We start from the raw sequence: 18487 nt of genomic DNA on the forward strand, positions 1-18487 counted from the left end.
ATGCCTCCCACTTAGGGTTGAGCCTGCAACCTGTGCTTGTGTCCTGACCAGGAATTGAACTGTGACCTCCTGGTTCATAGATCAACAATCAACCATTGAGCCATGCTGGTCCAGCATGCCTATCATCCTTAACTCATCAAGTGTTCAGTGCTTGAAATCATCAGAATAGGCACACTGGGTTCACAGACCCCCAAATTGATGAGGCCACTATTACAGAGTTCTAAAAGTGACTTAAGCTGTCTCTAGAGTCAAGGAGGTGGGAGTTAATTTTTAAAGAGCCAGAGCACAATCCCTTACTTAACTAATAATGCACATAGTATGTCTTTGTGGCTTGTTAAGATTGGATTGGGGCTGAAGTTTGCCTTTGCATGATCCAGAAAGAAAATAATCATTAAGCAAATTACTAATGTAAATCATGTTGTAAGAAATGGTAAAAAAAAGAAAAGAAAAGAAAAGAAAAGAAAAGAAAAGAAAAGAAAAAGCACGGGTTTTAAAGTTCATTTGACCCAGGCCTAAATCCTGGTCCTCTTACTGACCAGCTATGACTTTGGGGCATGTCACTAACCACCATGAGGCTCATTTTTTTGTCTGTGAAACAGAGCTGACAATTCCTATCTCAAGAGATTGTCTCTAGGTTTGTTATTGGTGTAGTATGTATTAGGGGCTAAGAAAGCAAGCTATTTTTAAAAGAAATCTGAAGAGCATTATATGCTTAATGAGGACAAAAAGAATAAACATCCATAGCTTATCTTCCTTTCCCACTCTCTTGGAAAGAAAAGGTGTTTGTAGTGCTAAACTGGGAGATGGGGGTGGGTGCTGAGCAGGGTAAGCAATGATTAAAGTTGTGAGATGAAATCTAGTGGGCAGCTTAATTTACAAAATAATGGACTTTGAAAGAAAAAATAGACTAAACAATGTGAAAGTTGAGGATTGAGAGAGAAGAGTTCTGGATGTTTTGGGGGTAGACAGAAAGAGGGAAGGAGGGGTAGATGCAGTGTGATGACATTCAGGGGAACCAGATAGGTCAAAAAAATTTGGGGACCTGTTCTGTGGTGAAAGCCTCCAGCCCCCAGTTTTTTGTAAGTCTTCTTAAGTAGCTATCCCATAGGCAAAAATAGCAAAAGGGTTAAGGCCTAGATAGTGGACCTGGAGGTGTCGTTTTTAGAAAGTACTATCATAGTTTCCGTTTATTGAATGTTCACTATGGACCAGGCATTTTTCTGTGGACTTATCAGGATTAATTCATTTTATTCTCAAGACACTTCTACAAGGTAGCTCTTATTCTCCCCATTTTGCACATGCTAAAACAGAATCACAGATGATTCAAATAACTTGATGGAAGTCACCCAAATGAGTAGTAGAGCTTGGGAAAGCCTCAAATACTGTGATGCGAGATCTGTACTCTTATCCTGTGTGTCATTCTGCATCTGATGTGTGTGTGTGTGTGTGTGTGTGTGTGTGTGTGTGTGTGTCTGATCTTAAGGTAAACTTTGGGGCTGTTTGCCTTATTTTATAGAAGCTTGGTTTATACTCAACCACCTGATAAATGGTAAAAATGGGGTCCACAGGCTACCCTGGAGCAGAATCTCAGGCCCACACCAGACTCTGTATCCTAGGAAACAGGGACTGCATCTTAACAAGCTCTCCAAGTGATCATGTTCTGTGTGAGCAGCAGTGCCCCAGAATGGGGACCTATAGGCAGATGGACTTTCTGGTCTTGTCTCCAGCCTTTACAGTGTCTAGCTCAGCCATTCCCACCAAAGAGATTGACTCTTGATCCAACAGTTGACTCTTGATCCAACAGCAGATCAGGGAATGTTGGATATGAAATTAACTAACAAGTCCTGGATGCATAACAACTGGTCCATCTTCAGCTGACTGAATGGGATGGCCAGTGCCTCCAGCACAGCACCAGGCATGCACCAGATGCCCCGTGCATATCTCTTGACTAGAGACGGAAATGTGTGATAGAGACATCTAGCATACTTCCCCGACATTTAAAAAGGCCAAATAATGCCAAAGCAAGCAGAACAGCAATTATGCACTTATTCTTAACACAGTTCTTAGACAAGCTCTGCTCAATTGGTTCCCCTGTGAACTCCAGCTGATTCTCTTCCCTCGTGAGCTCTCTGTTGTCTTGGCTGTGTTTGCAACTCATTCTGAAACTAATTAAGTTTCAGGATCGGTTTGTCCTGTTAAGAGAGTGTGGATATTCTGAAGTAGTGGTTTTATTATAGCTTAAATTATCCAAGTGAAAGGACAATTATAATTTGATTCTAATATTGGCCAAAAGTCAGATTCCATCAAAAATAAATCTCAACAGACATTAGTCTCTGTAAAACCAGGATATTTTATGAAAGGCAACAAAGAGGATTTAAATAGGCCATGGAAAATGTATTGATAATCTGGCCATATTTAATCCTGCTCTCTAACAGAGTGTGAAATTACTTGTTTACTTCACTTATCTGGGGCTTGGAGGTAGCTCATCTCTCGTTGACAGAGCCATATTTTGTGATCACCTTTCAGCAGTGAGCTTCTGCAGGGCCAAGGCCAAACAATTTGACTTCACTGGCCTATGTACTGCCTCCAAAGTCAAGGTCAGGACTGGCGTTACCTCTCAGCGGTAGAGGAACTCACAAACACCAATATCTGGTCAGGACTTTGGTTTGTGCATGGACAGGGAGATAAGCCACGACTAACTGTAAAATGTTGGGAGCTTTATTTTCAGTGTGCCCACATTTCTTTCCTGTACCATATTCCCGCAGAAGTGAGGGTTATGTTGTTTCATCATCAGTCTACTATATTATCAAGTTGAACACTCTTGGGGATGCAATAAAGGATGAGAAGTCCCTGACCTAAAGGATATATATATATATATATATATATATATATATATATATATATATGTCTTTACAGGTCAGTCCTCCTCAGAGGGAGGGCCATGTTGGTGGCGTGTGTGTGTGTGTGTGTGTGTGTGTGTGTGTGTGGTGGTAGTGGTGGAGGAGGCTGTAGCCCTGGCCCTCCTGGTACAAAGTACTATTGAAAGGTTATCAAGTGGAGATGGGGAGAGGCCCTGCAGAGCTTATTTGTGGCTGTTGTTCTCATGAGCCCAGAACCAGAGGCTCTGAGCTTTTTCTCTCACATAGTCATCCTCTTGCTCCCCTGCCACCCCAGCTTTGATTCTGAATCCTGATTTTGCAGGTAGGAGCTGGAGGGGAAAGGGGAGTATGGACTTGGGCACTTGGGGCAGGAAATCTGATCCGGGGCCTCTCTCTTGGAGCTGGTTTGCTGCAAAGGCATCTTGAGAAGGTGGACCAGGGCTTAGGGAAGGGGAATTGGGAGTTGCTTCAGGCAGGGCAACCTACAATACATCTGTGCCATCACGCAGAAAGTAAAACTTGGAAAGTGGTTAAATTGATGAACCAACAAACCTGTAAAATTTCACACAACTGAGGCCCTGAATATAGAACCAGATTGCAAATTTCAGTCTATTGTACTGATTCATCCATGTTATTTCACAGACTAAAATCTTTACTATGCAAAGGTATGCAAATCGTATAGGAAGATAGTGTTCTTGGCCAAGTACACCAACACCTGTTGGTTGTTTTTTTCTTTTCTTCTTTGTTCTGCTTTCTGTTTGTTTTGTTTGTTTACTTCGCTGGCAGCATGCCACTGGGATGGGGCGTGAGATAGTAAATATAGTCAGCATTTGGACAATTTCCTAAATGGCAATGGAGAGGCATTATCCTTTTGACAAATACTGCGCTGATTGGCGTGTCTCTTTTCTTTCCTTCCTTCCTTCCTTCCTTCCTTCCTTCCTTCCTTCCTTCCTTCCTTCCTTCCTTCCTTCCTTCCTTCCTTTCTTTCTTTCTTTCTTTCTTTCTTTCTTTCTTTCTTTCCCCTTTTGCTTTTTTTCTTATTCATTTCTTTATTGATTAAGATATCATATATTTGTCCTCAAACCCCCCCCCCCCCCATTCCTATCCCCCACCCTTCCTCACTCATGCCCCACCCCCCTATTGTCCTTGATCACTGGTTAGGCTCATATGTATGCACATAAGTCCTTTGGTTGATCTCTCCCTTTTATCCCCACCCTCCCTTTGAGGTCCAACAGTCTGACCCATGGCTCCATATCTCTGGGTCTGTTCTTGTTCATCAGTCTATGTTGTTCACCATTTCCCCTAGATGAGTGAGATCATGTCCTACTGGAAATATACTTATAAGCATTGACTTTCCTTTCTTTCTTGCCTAACACAGAATGAAGAAGATGAGCAACATTTACGAGTCGGCGGCCAACACGCTGGGGATCTTTAACAGCCCCTGCCTGACCAAAGTGGAGCTACGTGTGGCCTGCAAAGGCATTTCCGACAGAGACGCCCTCTCCAAGCCAGATCCCTGTGTCATCCTCAAGATGCAGTCACACGGGCAGTGGTTTGAGGTAGGCACGTCCAAGCCACCGACAGACGCGTGGCTGGGGGATTGGTTCCAAAATAGTTTGGCCTTCCCGTCCTTCGGTGGTTTATTTGGATGAGATGAGAAATCCTGGATGTGAAGATGATGATGATTCTGCTTGAGCTGTGAGGTTTGGCTGTGGCTGTAGCAGAGCTGTGGGCAGTTTGACATTTACCCTTCGTGTGTGCGTTCCCTGCAGACATAGTGGGAGGAGTGCCTCCCAGGGACCACATCACACAACATTTATGTTTTTGGAGGGAGAACTTAATATTAGCTAAACTGGAATGGGTACTTATCACGGGTCAGGCACTGTTCCAAGAGCTTTCCGTAGAAATAACGAACTGAGTCCTCGTGACAATCCTCTGAGACAGACTGGTTAAGGCTATGTCCAGGATCATTCAGCTTGGAAGTGGGAAATCTCATATTTGCACCTGGGAACTGGAGCCCCAGTGCCCCCAGGCTCTCCATGGCTGTTTTGTCATAATGGTGGGTATCCGTGTCGTCTTCGGTGGCTTGCGTGGCAGTACGGCAGGTTGAATTCTGCAGTTTGGTTTTGTTTATCTAGAAGTTGAGACAAATTGAATGTGGACTGGCTTTTAGGTGTTTCGTTTTTTTTCTTTTTCGCTTCTAGGTACCTAAATAAGCTGTGCTTTAAGAGATCAGGTCTGAAGAGAATGGGGGATGGGGAGGGGCAGGGGTGCAGCAGAGTCTGCAGCTATTATCCTCTGTAAGGGAACCTGAGAGCTGGTGGAGTTTGGGTACAGGTTTGGAGCTATGCTGAGTCATGCAAGAGGAGACTGTTACCTGCTTTGGATCCTCCAGGACCAACTCCTGTAAGACTTCAATACTTCTCTCACCTGTTCGCAAATCAGGTGCTCCTCTACAGGGCAAAGTCTTCACTTCCCAGTAGGAAGAAGGCTCCGGAGGTCCTAGAAGTAGCACATTTGCTTATTAGTACCTAAGTGATAAGAGCCGGTCCTCCAAGGCAGGGTGAGATGCAGGTTGGTGAGCAAGTGTATTGAGGTGAGTAGGCACCGCATATAGGGGGATGACAGATGGGCAGGTTGCGGATCTTACTTTAACTTCAGGTGTATCCAGGGTTTATATTGTAAACTAAAACCGCATTCACAGGTCACCTTAATGTGTAATGTGTATGTTTTTTCCTTCTAAATATCCTCATTAACTTGGTTAGTGGATTTCACTGTTTTTCATGAACAAAACTAAGTGGAATTTCTGCATCAGAAAAAAATTTCTGCATCACTCTTTGAAAATCAGGGGAAAAAATTCATCTCCTAATACCCTCTTTACATAATTCAGTAATTGTTTGTACATACTTATTTTCAGTTTTATCATGCATGTCAAGTTTTCTTTCCTGATTTTTTTATTACCCAGTAGCATATGTGTTTTCCCACAGTGCTATAATACTCATAATTTTCAAGGCTGTATGAAATGCCATCAAATGGATTTAAATGAGTTATTTTTTTCACTTCGAAGTGGCTTCACAAAAATACCCTATTTTCAATGATGCTGCAATGGACATCCTTATGTTTGTGGATTTTCCCTCCTTTTGGGATGAGTTCCTAGGAGATATTCCATCAGAGTGGAGCTCAGAGGAGAAGGACAGGATGCTTGTGGGCCTTTTGATATGTGCTGCCAAATTGCTTTTCCAAAGTGCTCTATTACAGTGTCACTCCAAGTGTGGCCTGCACACCGCTCCGCTCCCTGTCCACAGACCTTTTGTCACCCACACGCAGTGAGATAAGAGACTTGTGTCACAATGTGTATTGATTTACCGCTTCCCTCCCCTAGAAAGTCTTAACTCTTTAAAAGCAGTGATGTTAGCTAAACCTCCAGCAGGCTTAGTGATGTGGCTGATTGTTATTGCAGCACCTTGAGATGCTCTTCTCTGATCAATTTTACACTCTTAAGAACACACATTCAGGATTCAGTCTGAATAACTGAGCCTGTGCCAGGTAACTTAATAGGACTTAACCTAGGTCACTAACTAGCACCAAAAGAGTAGGAAATGCAGAGAAGCTAAGAGGGACTGTGAGGAAACCCAGAGACTAACCAAAGGAACCTGCTACTTGGCTCAGGAAGTGTGCAAACACAGCTTGCACACTTTTTTGCAGGCTTGAGTGTGAGTCTCTACTACACTATAGACAATGACCAATGTTTCAAATCAGAGCTTCTTTTCTCCTTCCCTCTCCCCCTTCTAGAGCCAGTTGTTAAACATTTCCCAGCACATCACTGGCTGAGAGGGATGAAGGAGCAATCACACAGCAGGACCATCAGCAGAAGCTGGATGCATGGAAGGAGGGCCTCCCAGTGGGAACCAAAAGGCAGAGGAGATGGGATAGTGCTAGGAGTGCTGCCTGAAAGGGAGATGGGGCTGCCCTGGCCTCCCCTCGGCTGCTCTCTCATCTCCTGTCAGTGTCTTCCACTGACCAAACCTTGATGGAAGCCAGCGGCAAGGCTTGCAGACAGAGGATGTGCCAGAGAGCAAAGAGGTGAATGACCAGCGCATAAACCTCCTGACAACTCACAGTGACTTGCAGAACCATTCACCCTCTCTGATTTTTAGTGCTAGCACCTACCTTTCAGTACAACTCCAGCCAGTGGTCCTAGGCTACACATTAGAAGCACACCTGTGCTCACTTTGGCAGCACATGTACTAAAATTGGAATGATACAGAGGAGATCAGAAGCATGCCTATGGTAGGAGTTAGAAACACCTGATAGTCTATTGAAACCACGTAGCTACACTCTCTTTGTTTAATGAAGGCTAGCAAATGTGGGCACTGCTCTGGGACAAGATTTACTGATAAGCGAGTTTTCCTATATCCAGAACATGTCTGGATTTCCAGAGCGATTTCTATGTACAGAGGTGAGGGAAAACCCCGCGGAAGAGAATGCATGCTGGCTGTCACTTCCTTGGCGGTCTTCGTTATGGGGTATCTGATAATTGACCAATTGAAGAAAAAATAGAGGCCAGACTTATTTGCATAATGAAGAGATTGCTGAGGGTGAGGGGTGTCAGACTGAAGAGAAAAAAACAGGGTGAGCTTATGTTTTATAGGGAATTTTAAAGTTTGGAAAAAGAAGCTCTATCTAGATGAGCACCGTCGCTGCAATGATGGCAATGCCTCTCTCTGCTGGGTCCAATCAGGGCTTCACTGGCCACACGTGAGCACCTCAGAGGTGGACTGTGTGACTGAAACACTGACATTCTTAATTATTTAGTTTTAATTAATGTCAGAGTAAGTGCAGAGAGCTGACACAGTTCCAGAGTGTGTTTGATGTGCCAGAGAATTCGCTGGGCTGGGGAGAAGAGGAAAGGGGGTTTATAAAAATGTAGCTGTGGGCTATTAATTTTATAGCCTAAGTTTTTCTGGGGAGCTGTAACTAAAGATTGACATTTCCTTTTTATTAAGTGTGATTGCTGGACTGTGCTTTCTGTAATGGAATTCCAGCATGGGAAGGGTCCCTTTATGCCCTGCTTTACAGCTCAGGTTACTAAGGTGCTTCCCAAGGGGATGAGGGGGAGGAGAAGGGGATGGGGGGTGTGTGAGTGGCAGAAAGGACTGTTTGCTCTCTTAATCAGCTCTAACTTGTTGGCAATGGAAGAGAACATTTGAGCTCTAAGATGTATCATAAAAATGTAAGCTTGATTTTTATATTGAAAAAGATCTATAGTCCGACCTTCTATGCTGCTAATAGAATTAAGAGTCAATGAAGATAAATCTATTTGTCTTTGAAATATTGGAAATCAAATTGATCTGAAATGCGCAATGGATTGTTGCTCTTTACATGCCTGAGGACTGAGAAGCCAGAGATAGGATGGTACTTTCATTGGGTGCAGCTTTGTTAATGGCTATGAATGTAGCTGTCAGAAAGAAGGAAAGAGAAAACTTGTAGCTTGGAAAAATATTCCAAACTGAGACATTCAGACCTACCATTTAGTTTCCCTAATTTAGAAGCATACATACTTTTTAAAAAATTCCTGCTGCACCTACTCCTGGCCAGATCATGGCAACAGTCTAGGGTACAGTTCTGGGTACTGATCATTGAGAACACATTTCACAGGTCCCCTGACTCCTGGAAGTGAACATCGTATCCAAGTGGAATAAATGAGCACTGACTTCCCAGGGGCCAAAGGCAAGGGCCATTGTGAACTGAAACCTTGTATTCAGATTTCCTGGGCATGCGCAGTGTTCTCCATGAAGCAGAGCTAAACTCAGGCTGCCCTGGGTCCTTAGCGGAGATCCTGTAAGTGGCAGAGTACTTGTCCTCATTGGAAAGAGCCAAACTATTTCCCACAGTACTAGAATGGTGCTCCAAATACCTTATTTCCATTTTTCCCATTTAATTTTAGTACAGTTATGAAGCTCCTCCATATTGACCCAAGGGTAATTAGAGGACTAATTACCCTTGGGTCAATTCGGTATGAAAACATGTTATGATGAACCTGGTGCTTTGGTAGAGTCTTGGTGATAACAATAATTAGCATGATTATATCTAACATATCAAGTATCAGTGGATTCTAATGCAAGATTATTGTTTATAATAATAATTAGCATGATTATATCTAACATATCAAGTATCAGTGGATTCTAATGCAAGATTATTGTTTATAATAATAATAATATATTCAAATCGTGTATATTTACAAAGCCCATCTACTCGCATTATTTCACTTATTTCTCATGACAGCCCCATGAAAAGAAGGCACAGACATTGAAATTAGCCCCAGCATGTACTGAGTGCCGTGAAAAAGATATGCGTTGCATCATCAATGACTTCAGAGTCCAGAGGAAGAACTCGCCCTATTTTAGAGTCAGAGGCTGGAAGCTCAGATGATCACGTGATCTTGAGAACCAGGGCTCAAAACAGGCCCTGACTTAAATCTCTTCCTTTCCTTAGATGTGCAGTGGGTACACCATGCCAAAGGTGCCAAGACTACCTTTGGGTGGAGAGGAGCTAAAAATCACTCTTTCATTCCTCCATTCATTTCCAACTTTCATCCACACTCTCTTCCCTACCCAGGTGTCTGCAGGGTTTGATTGGATATGACCGAACATCCTTGCTAGCAGAACAGAAGGGAAAATATGGGTCCGTGGTGGTAGGCTTGCTCACTCCCAAAGAAATGGGCTGTGAACTTTTCGGCAGTTCTTTTTCAGCTGGAGGACTTATGGAAGAGTTTCATGGAACAGTCTCTTTCATGCTTGGGACTGTAGTGAGCCCTCACCATTTGTGTATCATGCTTGGAGGATAAAGCCCAAGGTAGTATTTTCAACTGTACCTGAGATATTCAATTTTTGGTTATTCCAGAATACTGTAATGTTATGCAAACAGGTCAGGCAATATGAACAGTTAAGTGATGACAAAATAAAGTAGCAAAATATATATGCTGATATCAGCTATGCAATAGTCATTTTACATATATATATATATATATATATATATATATATATATATATATATATTTCCTAATCCTCATAACTATGCTACTGTGTCAATTTTACTAATCAGGTTATGAAACTGAGGCTGGGAGGAATTAATAAATCACCTAAGGTCACATAGCTAATAAGTAGAAAGGCTGAAATCTGGTTGATTCCAAAACCTATGCTCTCTTCTCTTTCCCAGAGATCGCTCACTTGAAGCTGGAGGCCTGTGTCTGGTCTCCAGACTATTCTGATTGGCTTTCATGGTGTCCAAACAGGAATTGTCTCATAAAATTCCAGGTTTCCAGTTTAACTTTGGAGTTTCCAGAAAATGTGACAATATGAAGCCTTTTGATTTTGTGCAATGAGGAGCTGGAGATAGTCAGCAGCTGCTCAGACCCAGAATATGAGTCTGTCCCCATGCTTCCCACTAGTGAGCCTGCTTCACTCATTATCCCTACAAGAATGACCCCTGGAGGGGTCTGGTGGAGGCTCCTGTACTGCCCTAGGCCATGTCTTTGAAACAAGATTAACCTCTCCATTATGGACACAGGCACTAAAAAATGAAGATTATGTCAATTAAAGCATTCCCTCTGAAAGCCACAAACAAGCTCCTTTCTTGAAAGATGTTATGTTCACACTTCACTGACTTGTAGTGTTTTGGTGGCTAACACCTAGGCTTGGCAGATGATAAAAAAACAAAAACAAAAAAACAACGATTTTCTGCACTTGTCCCCAAAGTTTCCACTTTGGTTTGACATCAAACTCCCATTTGAGAAAACTTTGATGTTGTTTTCTACCTCCCCCATAACACATTCTTAATATGAATATATATATGTATATATTTTTAAAGTTGATTTTGCTAATATTAGAAATCTTACCCCAAGCACTGAAGAAAGCAAAAGGAAACAGTCAAAGCATGGAACATTTCCTAAAATATATTTTACTATTTAAAATCTGTAACAGAAAACAGCACATACTTTCAGCCAGGGACTCTCAGATTGTATTCCCATTGATTGACATTCTAGTAAGTGACAGAAATGCCAACTCTAAAATACATTTATGCTGATAAAGTATTACTTTTATCTATTACATATATTGGGGGTCCTATATTCGATTTTGGCTTAAAATGGAAAAATGTGGTTCCATTGCTAAAAAATGTGAACTCAGAGAGAGGAGTGAAAAATGAAACCAGAGCCGGTTTAGCTCAGAATAAAACTTAACTATTCATGCTCTGACTCACAAGCTTCAGTTCAACCTGAGATAACTGCCCGACAGTTGCCGGACAGCTTAGGAAGCTGTCATAGTAGGCAGATGGGAGCTGAGGTGAGTTTGGAAGCAAAGCCTAAGTCCACCACACAGTAACGGTATGACCTTGGAAAGCCACCTCCCATCTCTGAGCCTCTCCTACTACCTCGTGTCTAAATGGCTGTTGTCAGGATTAATGATTGGCTGGCAGGATAACGAAGAGGCTGATGCATCAGCCTATGGCATCAGCCTCTTGAGTTATCTCTGTGATCTTATCGTGTGGCAATGCCTCAGCTTCCCTGGGCCTGCATTTTCAACATCGGGCAAATGGAGGCAACAAGACAACCTATTCATGGGTTTATTATAAGGATGAAATGAGGCGCTGTTTAGGAGATAATTAACATAGTAGCCAGGGCATAGTAAGGGCTTAATAAATATTATACGGCATTATGCTTAAAAGAGAGAATGTGCGCAAAACCAAGGTGATTGGCACATAACCTCGGACTCAGTGAATAGACAATGATATCAGGTAATACCTGCATTGAGGTGTGTTTAATGCCAGAGGCAAGTGTTGGGACCGTTGCCCAGCCCAAGTATTCCCCATCCCATTCTTCTGTATAAAGTAAGGGAAGTTTCAGCGAGAAATTTTAACAGGTCTCCAAGTTTCTGCCAAGTCTCTGACTCACCACTTTGATGTATCTGGACTCCCCTGGTAGGGAATTATCTAAGCCTCCTTATTCCCACACTCTGTGTTTTGAAGAAGATGAATAGACTGGGAGCGACTCCGTCCCACTTGTCCCCGTTCTCTAATCTGTGGTCAGGAATCAGAGAGGCCGCACTGAAAACCTGAGCTTTCCATCTTTGCTTCTGTGCCAACATCAACCCCCACTGTTTGGCGGTCTTAGAAGAGAAGTGACAAGAAAATTCTTCCCTCCTGGAAACTCCAGATGTTCTCGGGGGTCAGTTCACAGGCTAATGAAATATTTTATCTTGATTCAAGCCCGGAAATGTTCAACTCCCTATCTTGGCAAGTCCGTTTTCAAATGCCCTGATAGTTGAAGAGCTTCCTCTCATCTGAGAATTTAGTCTTAGATATATATATTTTTTTGAATGTGGAGATGAGTTTTGGTTGAAAGATTACAGTTTTAGAACTGTGTATCAAAGCAAGAAAGTTTGAGACCTTTTTAACCCCTCCTCCCTTGAACTCTAGTATTTAAAAAAAAATATATTTCAGCCGGGACTGGTTTGGCTCAGTGGATAGAGCGTTGGCCTGCGGACTGAAAGGTCCCGGGTTCGATTCCGGTCAAGGGCATGTACCTTGGTTGCAGGCACATCCCCAGTGGGGGGTGTGCAAGAGGCAGCTGGTCGGTGTTTCTCTCTCATCGACGTTTCTAACTCTCTGTCCCTCTCAATTCCTCTCTGTGTAAAATCAATAAAATATATTTAAAAAAAATATTTCAGAGAGGAAGGGAGAGGAGGAGAGACAGATGGAAACATCAATGATGAGAGACAGATGGAAACATCAATGATGAGAATCATTGTTCTGCTGCCTCCTGCATGCCCCCTATTGGGGATCGAGCCAGCTACCTAGGCTTGTGCCCTGACCAGAATCGAACCAGGGGCCCTTCAGTCCACAGGCCCACGCTCTGTCCTCTGAGCCAAACTAGGTAGGGCGAATTCTAATCTTTTTAAAACAACTTCTGAGAATCTGGGATTTGGTGGAGTCACCTATTTAAGGCTACTCCCATTTCCTACATTCAGCTTGTTCCAGTTACTGCTGTTACATAACAATTATTCCCAAATTGAGTAGCTTAAAGTAGCCATTTTACTAAATTTATGAATTGTGTGCATTGGAACCTCAAACAGGACACATGGGGATGGCTCTTCCCTGGTCCACAATGTCTGAGGCCTCAGCTGGGAAGATGATCAATGATCTGAGACTGGGGTTTCAAATCATCTGAAGGTCTCTTCGCTCTCATGTCAGGCTAGGACTTCATTGGGAGTGTCCGCATGTGGTCTTCCATGCACAGCTGTCTCAGGGCAAGGACACAGCCCCTCACCTCTGAATAGCAAGGTGTCCAATGTTTGCCTCTATATCTGGCAACGTGAGTTAACCAAGGAGCCTTATTATCTTATTATCGCGTGATTACCTTAAAAGGCATGGCTAGGAGGATTGAAGGAATATTTATAATCCCAATTCCCATTTAGAGTGTTGTCTTAGAAGGTTGAAAGCTGCCAATATTGAACTTGTAAAAGGTGAGCCTTTCTACTCTACTTTGATTGATACACTTAGGAAATGCATAGCCTGAAGAAGTGCAAAGAGAAAAAAATGTAAGTTGTAAGTTTCTAGTCTGGTTTTAAACACTAGTCTTAAGAATAATACACATATATGCTAACACCACTAGATACAACAAAGGGATAGAAGAAGAAGAAAGAGAAGAAAAAGGGGTAGGAGGGAAAGAGGAAGAAGCAATGAGCTATGTTGTGCACTGACCACCAGTGGGTGCGCATGGAACATGGTGGGTACTAGTCGAGGCTGGATGGTGAAGCAGGTGAGTGGAGGCTCCAGACCAAAGCATGACATAGGTCACTGTCATCAAGGTGAGCCTTGGGTGGTTACTGAAAATTCTTTGCTCCTGCTGCCGGCGCTGGTCCGGCTTGCACTGGCTATCGGTGTCATCAGTGGGTGCGAGTGATAGCTGTTGGCCCCGATCACCCCTGAGGGCTTTTCCATCTCCCCCTGCTCCTGAGGGGTGATCAGGGCAGCAGCCACTGCTTGCACCTGCTGCTGACACCAGCCCCCAATTGCTCTGTGCTGTCAGTGGGTGCATCTGGGGCCTGCATTGTCAACTGGTGGGAGTGGCGGTAGCAGGAGTGGGACTGCTGGCATATAGGGGACCAGGGGCAAGGCAGGAGGGGCCAGTTGGGGGTGTGGAGGATGGGCTGAGATCCACCCCAGTGTCCACCACAGCTGTGAGGCCCACAGTTCTTTTCAAGGTGCACGAATTTGTGCACTGAGCCACTCATTAAGAGATAACATTGTGCCAGACAGTATACAGAGATAAGAGCAGGTGCTGGAGACAACTCAAGAGCTATAGCATTTGTTCATGAGAAAGGTATCATAGTTTGGAGTAGGTGGTAACCATGGAAGAGATGAGAAGTGGTTTGAAATGAGATATTTACAAAAAGTAGACTCTAGAATTTGCTGGTAGATCAGATGCAGAGTATGAGAAAGAGGAGGCAAGAACGATTCCAGAGCTCTAAGCAATTGGGTGAATGATGATGGTAATACTGGGAGAAGAGCAGGTTGTGTCAATGGTTCTACAATGAACGTGCTTTTAGTGGTAAGAGACAGTATGGTGTACTGGTACAGGGTGATTCTATGATTCTGGTCATGGACTACCAGTATATTTGAATCCCAGCTAGAAGATCTAGCACAAGTTAGTTACCTCCATTTTCTCATCTGTGTAGAGTGGACACAGTACTACCCCTTCATTGTGGGTAGTTCTGAGGATTTACCACACAACTATATTTAGCAGTTAGCATTTCAAAACTGCTAGCCATTAATTGGTATCATTAATATACTTCTGTGAATACTGAAATAGTAGGTCAAAAAAATACACACATTTTTTAATCTTTGAAAATTACCCAGCTGCTTATTTGGAATGAATATACCAATGTGTTCCTACCATCAAACTGTGAGATGCAAAGGAGGAAAATTTAAAAAATATGTTAAACATATCTTTTTAAAAATATGTTAAAAATATATTCAGTAACCACCCTAAAAATAGGCTCCTCAGACCTTTGTCATCCCTTCTTGTCCCAGTCAAAGACCCAGTCACAGAAGGAGTGTGTCCTTGGCTTGGCATAACTTTAACTCACTTAAGTGATTCTAATCACTCTTCTGTCCTCCGTCTGAAGTTATTATGTTAATATGTATATTAATTATGAATATAGCATAATATGACTGACATAATACAATACTAATATAAGGAAAGCATAACTAATTATTAACATGTTTTTTTTCATCTGCAGTGTATGTGTGTTTGCGAGAGAGCGAAAACATGCGTGAGAGAGATGTGGGTTTGTGTATGTGTGTATTAGAACTGAAGAAAGACTCCAAACATCTCTAGGTTGTCATCTTTAATTCCAAGCGATCACTGTGCTTGATGCTGTGCTTCATTTAAAGAGAGGAAGAGAGATTGATTTAATAACCTGTCATATTATGCAACATAAAAAGAACTCGGGGAGAAAAAGCACTCTGGTATTCTTAGTGGGAAGAAAAATATTATGACAGCTCCATGGAGAAATCTTTGTGCAGAGAGAACTAGTAGAAATTATGGGGATGAGTTGAGGATCTTAGAAAAATATAATGCTTCCATGAAATAAATTTGACCACTACACTACAGAGCTCTACATTGTAGAAGGCAATTTCCCTCTCTTATATGAGGGGTATATGTATAAAAAAACCACAACTCTATTTCTTCTTTTTAAAATCCTTTCCTCCTTTTCTCCCTCCCTCCCTTCCTTCCTTCTTCCCTTCCTTTTTTTGGTTAGTCCTCACCTGAGAATATTTTCCCATTGATTTTTAGGGAGGCTGAAAGGGAGAGTGACAGACACACAGACAGAAACATCAATGTGAGAGAGAAACGATTGGTTACCTCCTGCATGCACCTGACCTGGGCTGGGATCGAACCTGCAACCAAGGTACATGCAGTTGACCAGAATTGATCCCAAGACCCGTGGCTGACACTATTCACTGAGCCAAACCAGCTAGGGCTATTTCTTAAAAATAATTTATTCCATCATTTTCTCTAGAGGTTTTAAAAATATTCTATTTAACTGAGGTGGGACAGCATACCAAATTATGATAATATGCTAGAATCATAAAATTTAATCAAGAGAGTTTAATATCTTAGTGTTAAACTCTGGCATCCTGGAACAGTCAGGTTATACTTTAGTGAATACTAGTAAAGTTAGGTAATAACACCTTCCAACCACCAGTAATTGAAGAGCTGGGTTTACTGCTTATTGCCACAATGGAAGACACTGTGGTGAACTGTGAGGCATCTTAGTGAGAGAGTTTAAGAACTTACAGAATTCAGGCTATTGTTAGGTGTTTTCAGGAGAATTTACGTGGCTTGGATGGCTTCAGGAAGCCAGGACAATTCTATAATTTAATCCCTTAATGTCATGGTCGGCAAACTGCGGCTCGCAAGCCACATGCGGCTCTTTGGCCCCTTGAGTGTGGCTCTTCCACAAAATACCACTGCCTGGGTGAGTCTTTTTTGAAGAAGTGGCGTTAGAAGAAGTTTAAGTTTAAAAAATTTGGCTCTCAAAAGAAATTTCAATCGTTGTACTGTTGATATTTGACTCTGTTGACTTATGAGTTTGACGACCACTGCCTTAATGGATCTTATCCAGAAGGGAAAAGTAGACCAAGGCTGAAGCTGGAGCGGGGAAAGAAGCAGCAGCTACTCATTTTAACCAGGATGAGGGATGTTTGGTCATTGCTGTGTGTGTGTGTGGTTTGGACAGTGTTCATGTTTTGTTTGGTTCAAGCACAATCACAGAGAGGTGTAGTTTTTGTCTCTGTCACAGGCATACAGTGGCCTTGTACTGGTATTCTAATAAATTTTGTTGTTGTTGTTCACCAGAACTCTAAAACCTGCCTGTATGTGCCAGGCCAGCTCCTAGCAGCACCAAGGCCTGGCTGATAGCACCAAGTCAGCCCACCAAGCCAGCTCCCAGAGGTCCGGGGCTGCTTTCCTCCTGCTCAGAGTGAAACCCTGAAGGCTCCATTTAAAAACATCTTAACAATGGACCGATATGTTGGATAAGCGATACAGCAGTCATAACAAGACTTGAATCTAAAACTTTTATTTTTCAGTTATTATTATTATTATCCAAATAATGATATATACGATGCTCAATGTATGTGGGTTCTGTAAGTTAATGTTTCTTCTTCGACTTAACTCCATACCTCCCTTCTACTCTTTATCTCGTGATTAGTTAGAGGGGAAATTCTCAGGAGCCCTTTAGAAGACATTCAAGTTTCCTTCTATAGAAAGCCCCTTAAGGAATCCCCTGGGTCTATCAGACAGGGTGTGAGTTTTCACAGGAGATCTGGACAGGAGAAATGTATTTTTTAAAGTTGAGGTAGATGGTTTCAGTGCTGTCCCATTCATTAAGCCAACTCCTTGTTGTGTGTTGAGGAAAGTTATTTTCCAGAAGTTCCATTTTATAAGTATTACCGGGTCCCTGGCATTCATTCAGTAAATGGCTATTGAATGCTTACTGTATGCCATGTACGCTCCTTGCTGGTGGGTATGAGAATGGACAATTATGGTCCCTATCTTCATAAGGTTCATATTTGTCAAGGGACTGAGAACTGTAGGATCCAAAATATTCTTTAAAAGCTTGGAGGATTCAGAGGAAAGTATGTTCAATTTTAGATTGGGAAGAGGAGCTAGGGAAGGTTTTGTAGAGAGGATGCTCCTTGAACTAGATCTTAGTGATGAGTCTGCCAGATAAACAAGGTAGGAAGTAGCATTGTTTATAAAGAGAAAATCATGCTACGTGCAAAGGACCAACTTCAACAGGATGGGAAAGCCCTTTCAATCACTGAACCTTGATATCTGACAATAAGGTTCATTATAAGACTTTATGAAAGGATCACCATTTTATTTATTTATTTATTTATTTATTTATTTATTTATTTATTTATTTATTTTGCTAGAGCTCTACCTAAGCCATACTCCCAGAAGAGAACATCTCTTCTATTTTTAAAGACCTTTTGAGAAAGGGAATCCACAGTCCTCCTAGGAGGTCGGTGAGTTTTAAGTTCCAGAGCCTTATTAGCACAGATGGTGTTCAGCAGCTCTCTGTGGGGAGAGGAAGGGACTGCCTGGGAGGGATAAGGGGCCAGTTTGTGAGGGTTTAATCCTTTGAATAGAGAATAACCCTGATACAGCCTTGACCTTGCATCAGATTGCTCATGTGCCGGCCTTTTTCCATGAATCTACCACAAGAGACTGGATGTGGTAATTTCAGATGAAACAGCTGACTTCTTTTACAGCATGAGATCTTGGGGAGTGATTGGGGAAACTTATGAAAAAAGTTCACTGATGGAATAGATTTATGTTGCAAGATTTCAGCCTTAGTTATACACACCCTCATTCATATTCTCTCCTATAGAGTTCTTCACTCACTTCATTCATTTCACTTAATCATATCTTTGTCTTTTAGGCAGTCTTACCTAAAGTATGAATCATGACTCTGCCACTGACTATCTGGACAAGAGTCTGCTTCTTTGTCTCTTAGTTCCTTCCATTTCTTTAGTAA

The 18487-nt window shown here is 42.3% G+C and overlaps 1 protein-coding gene across 6 annotated transcripts in view; it reads left to right on the forward strand.

The window, feature by feature from the left end:
* CPNE4 (copine 4) overlaps nt 1-18487 on the forward strand; it is a 335819-nt gene that overhangs the window by 92851 nt on the left and 224481 nt on the right. For all 6 annotated transcript variants that reach the window (XM_084902133.1, XM_084902134.1, XM_084902136.1 and 3 more), the window contains one exon: nt 4258-4438. In XM_084902133.1, the coding sequence (XP_084758259.1) occupies nt 4258-4438 (181 nt within the window). The remainder of the gene's footprint in view (nt 1-4257; nt 4439-18487) is intronic.

This window comes from Pipistrellus hanaki, assembly GCF_964339955.1.
Source record: "Pipistrellus hanaki genome assembly, chromosome: 13".
NCBI classification, from domain to species: domain Eukaryota; kingdom Metazoa; phylum Chordata; class Mammalia; order Chiroptera; family Vespertilionidae; genus Pipistrellus; species Pipistrellus hanaki.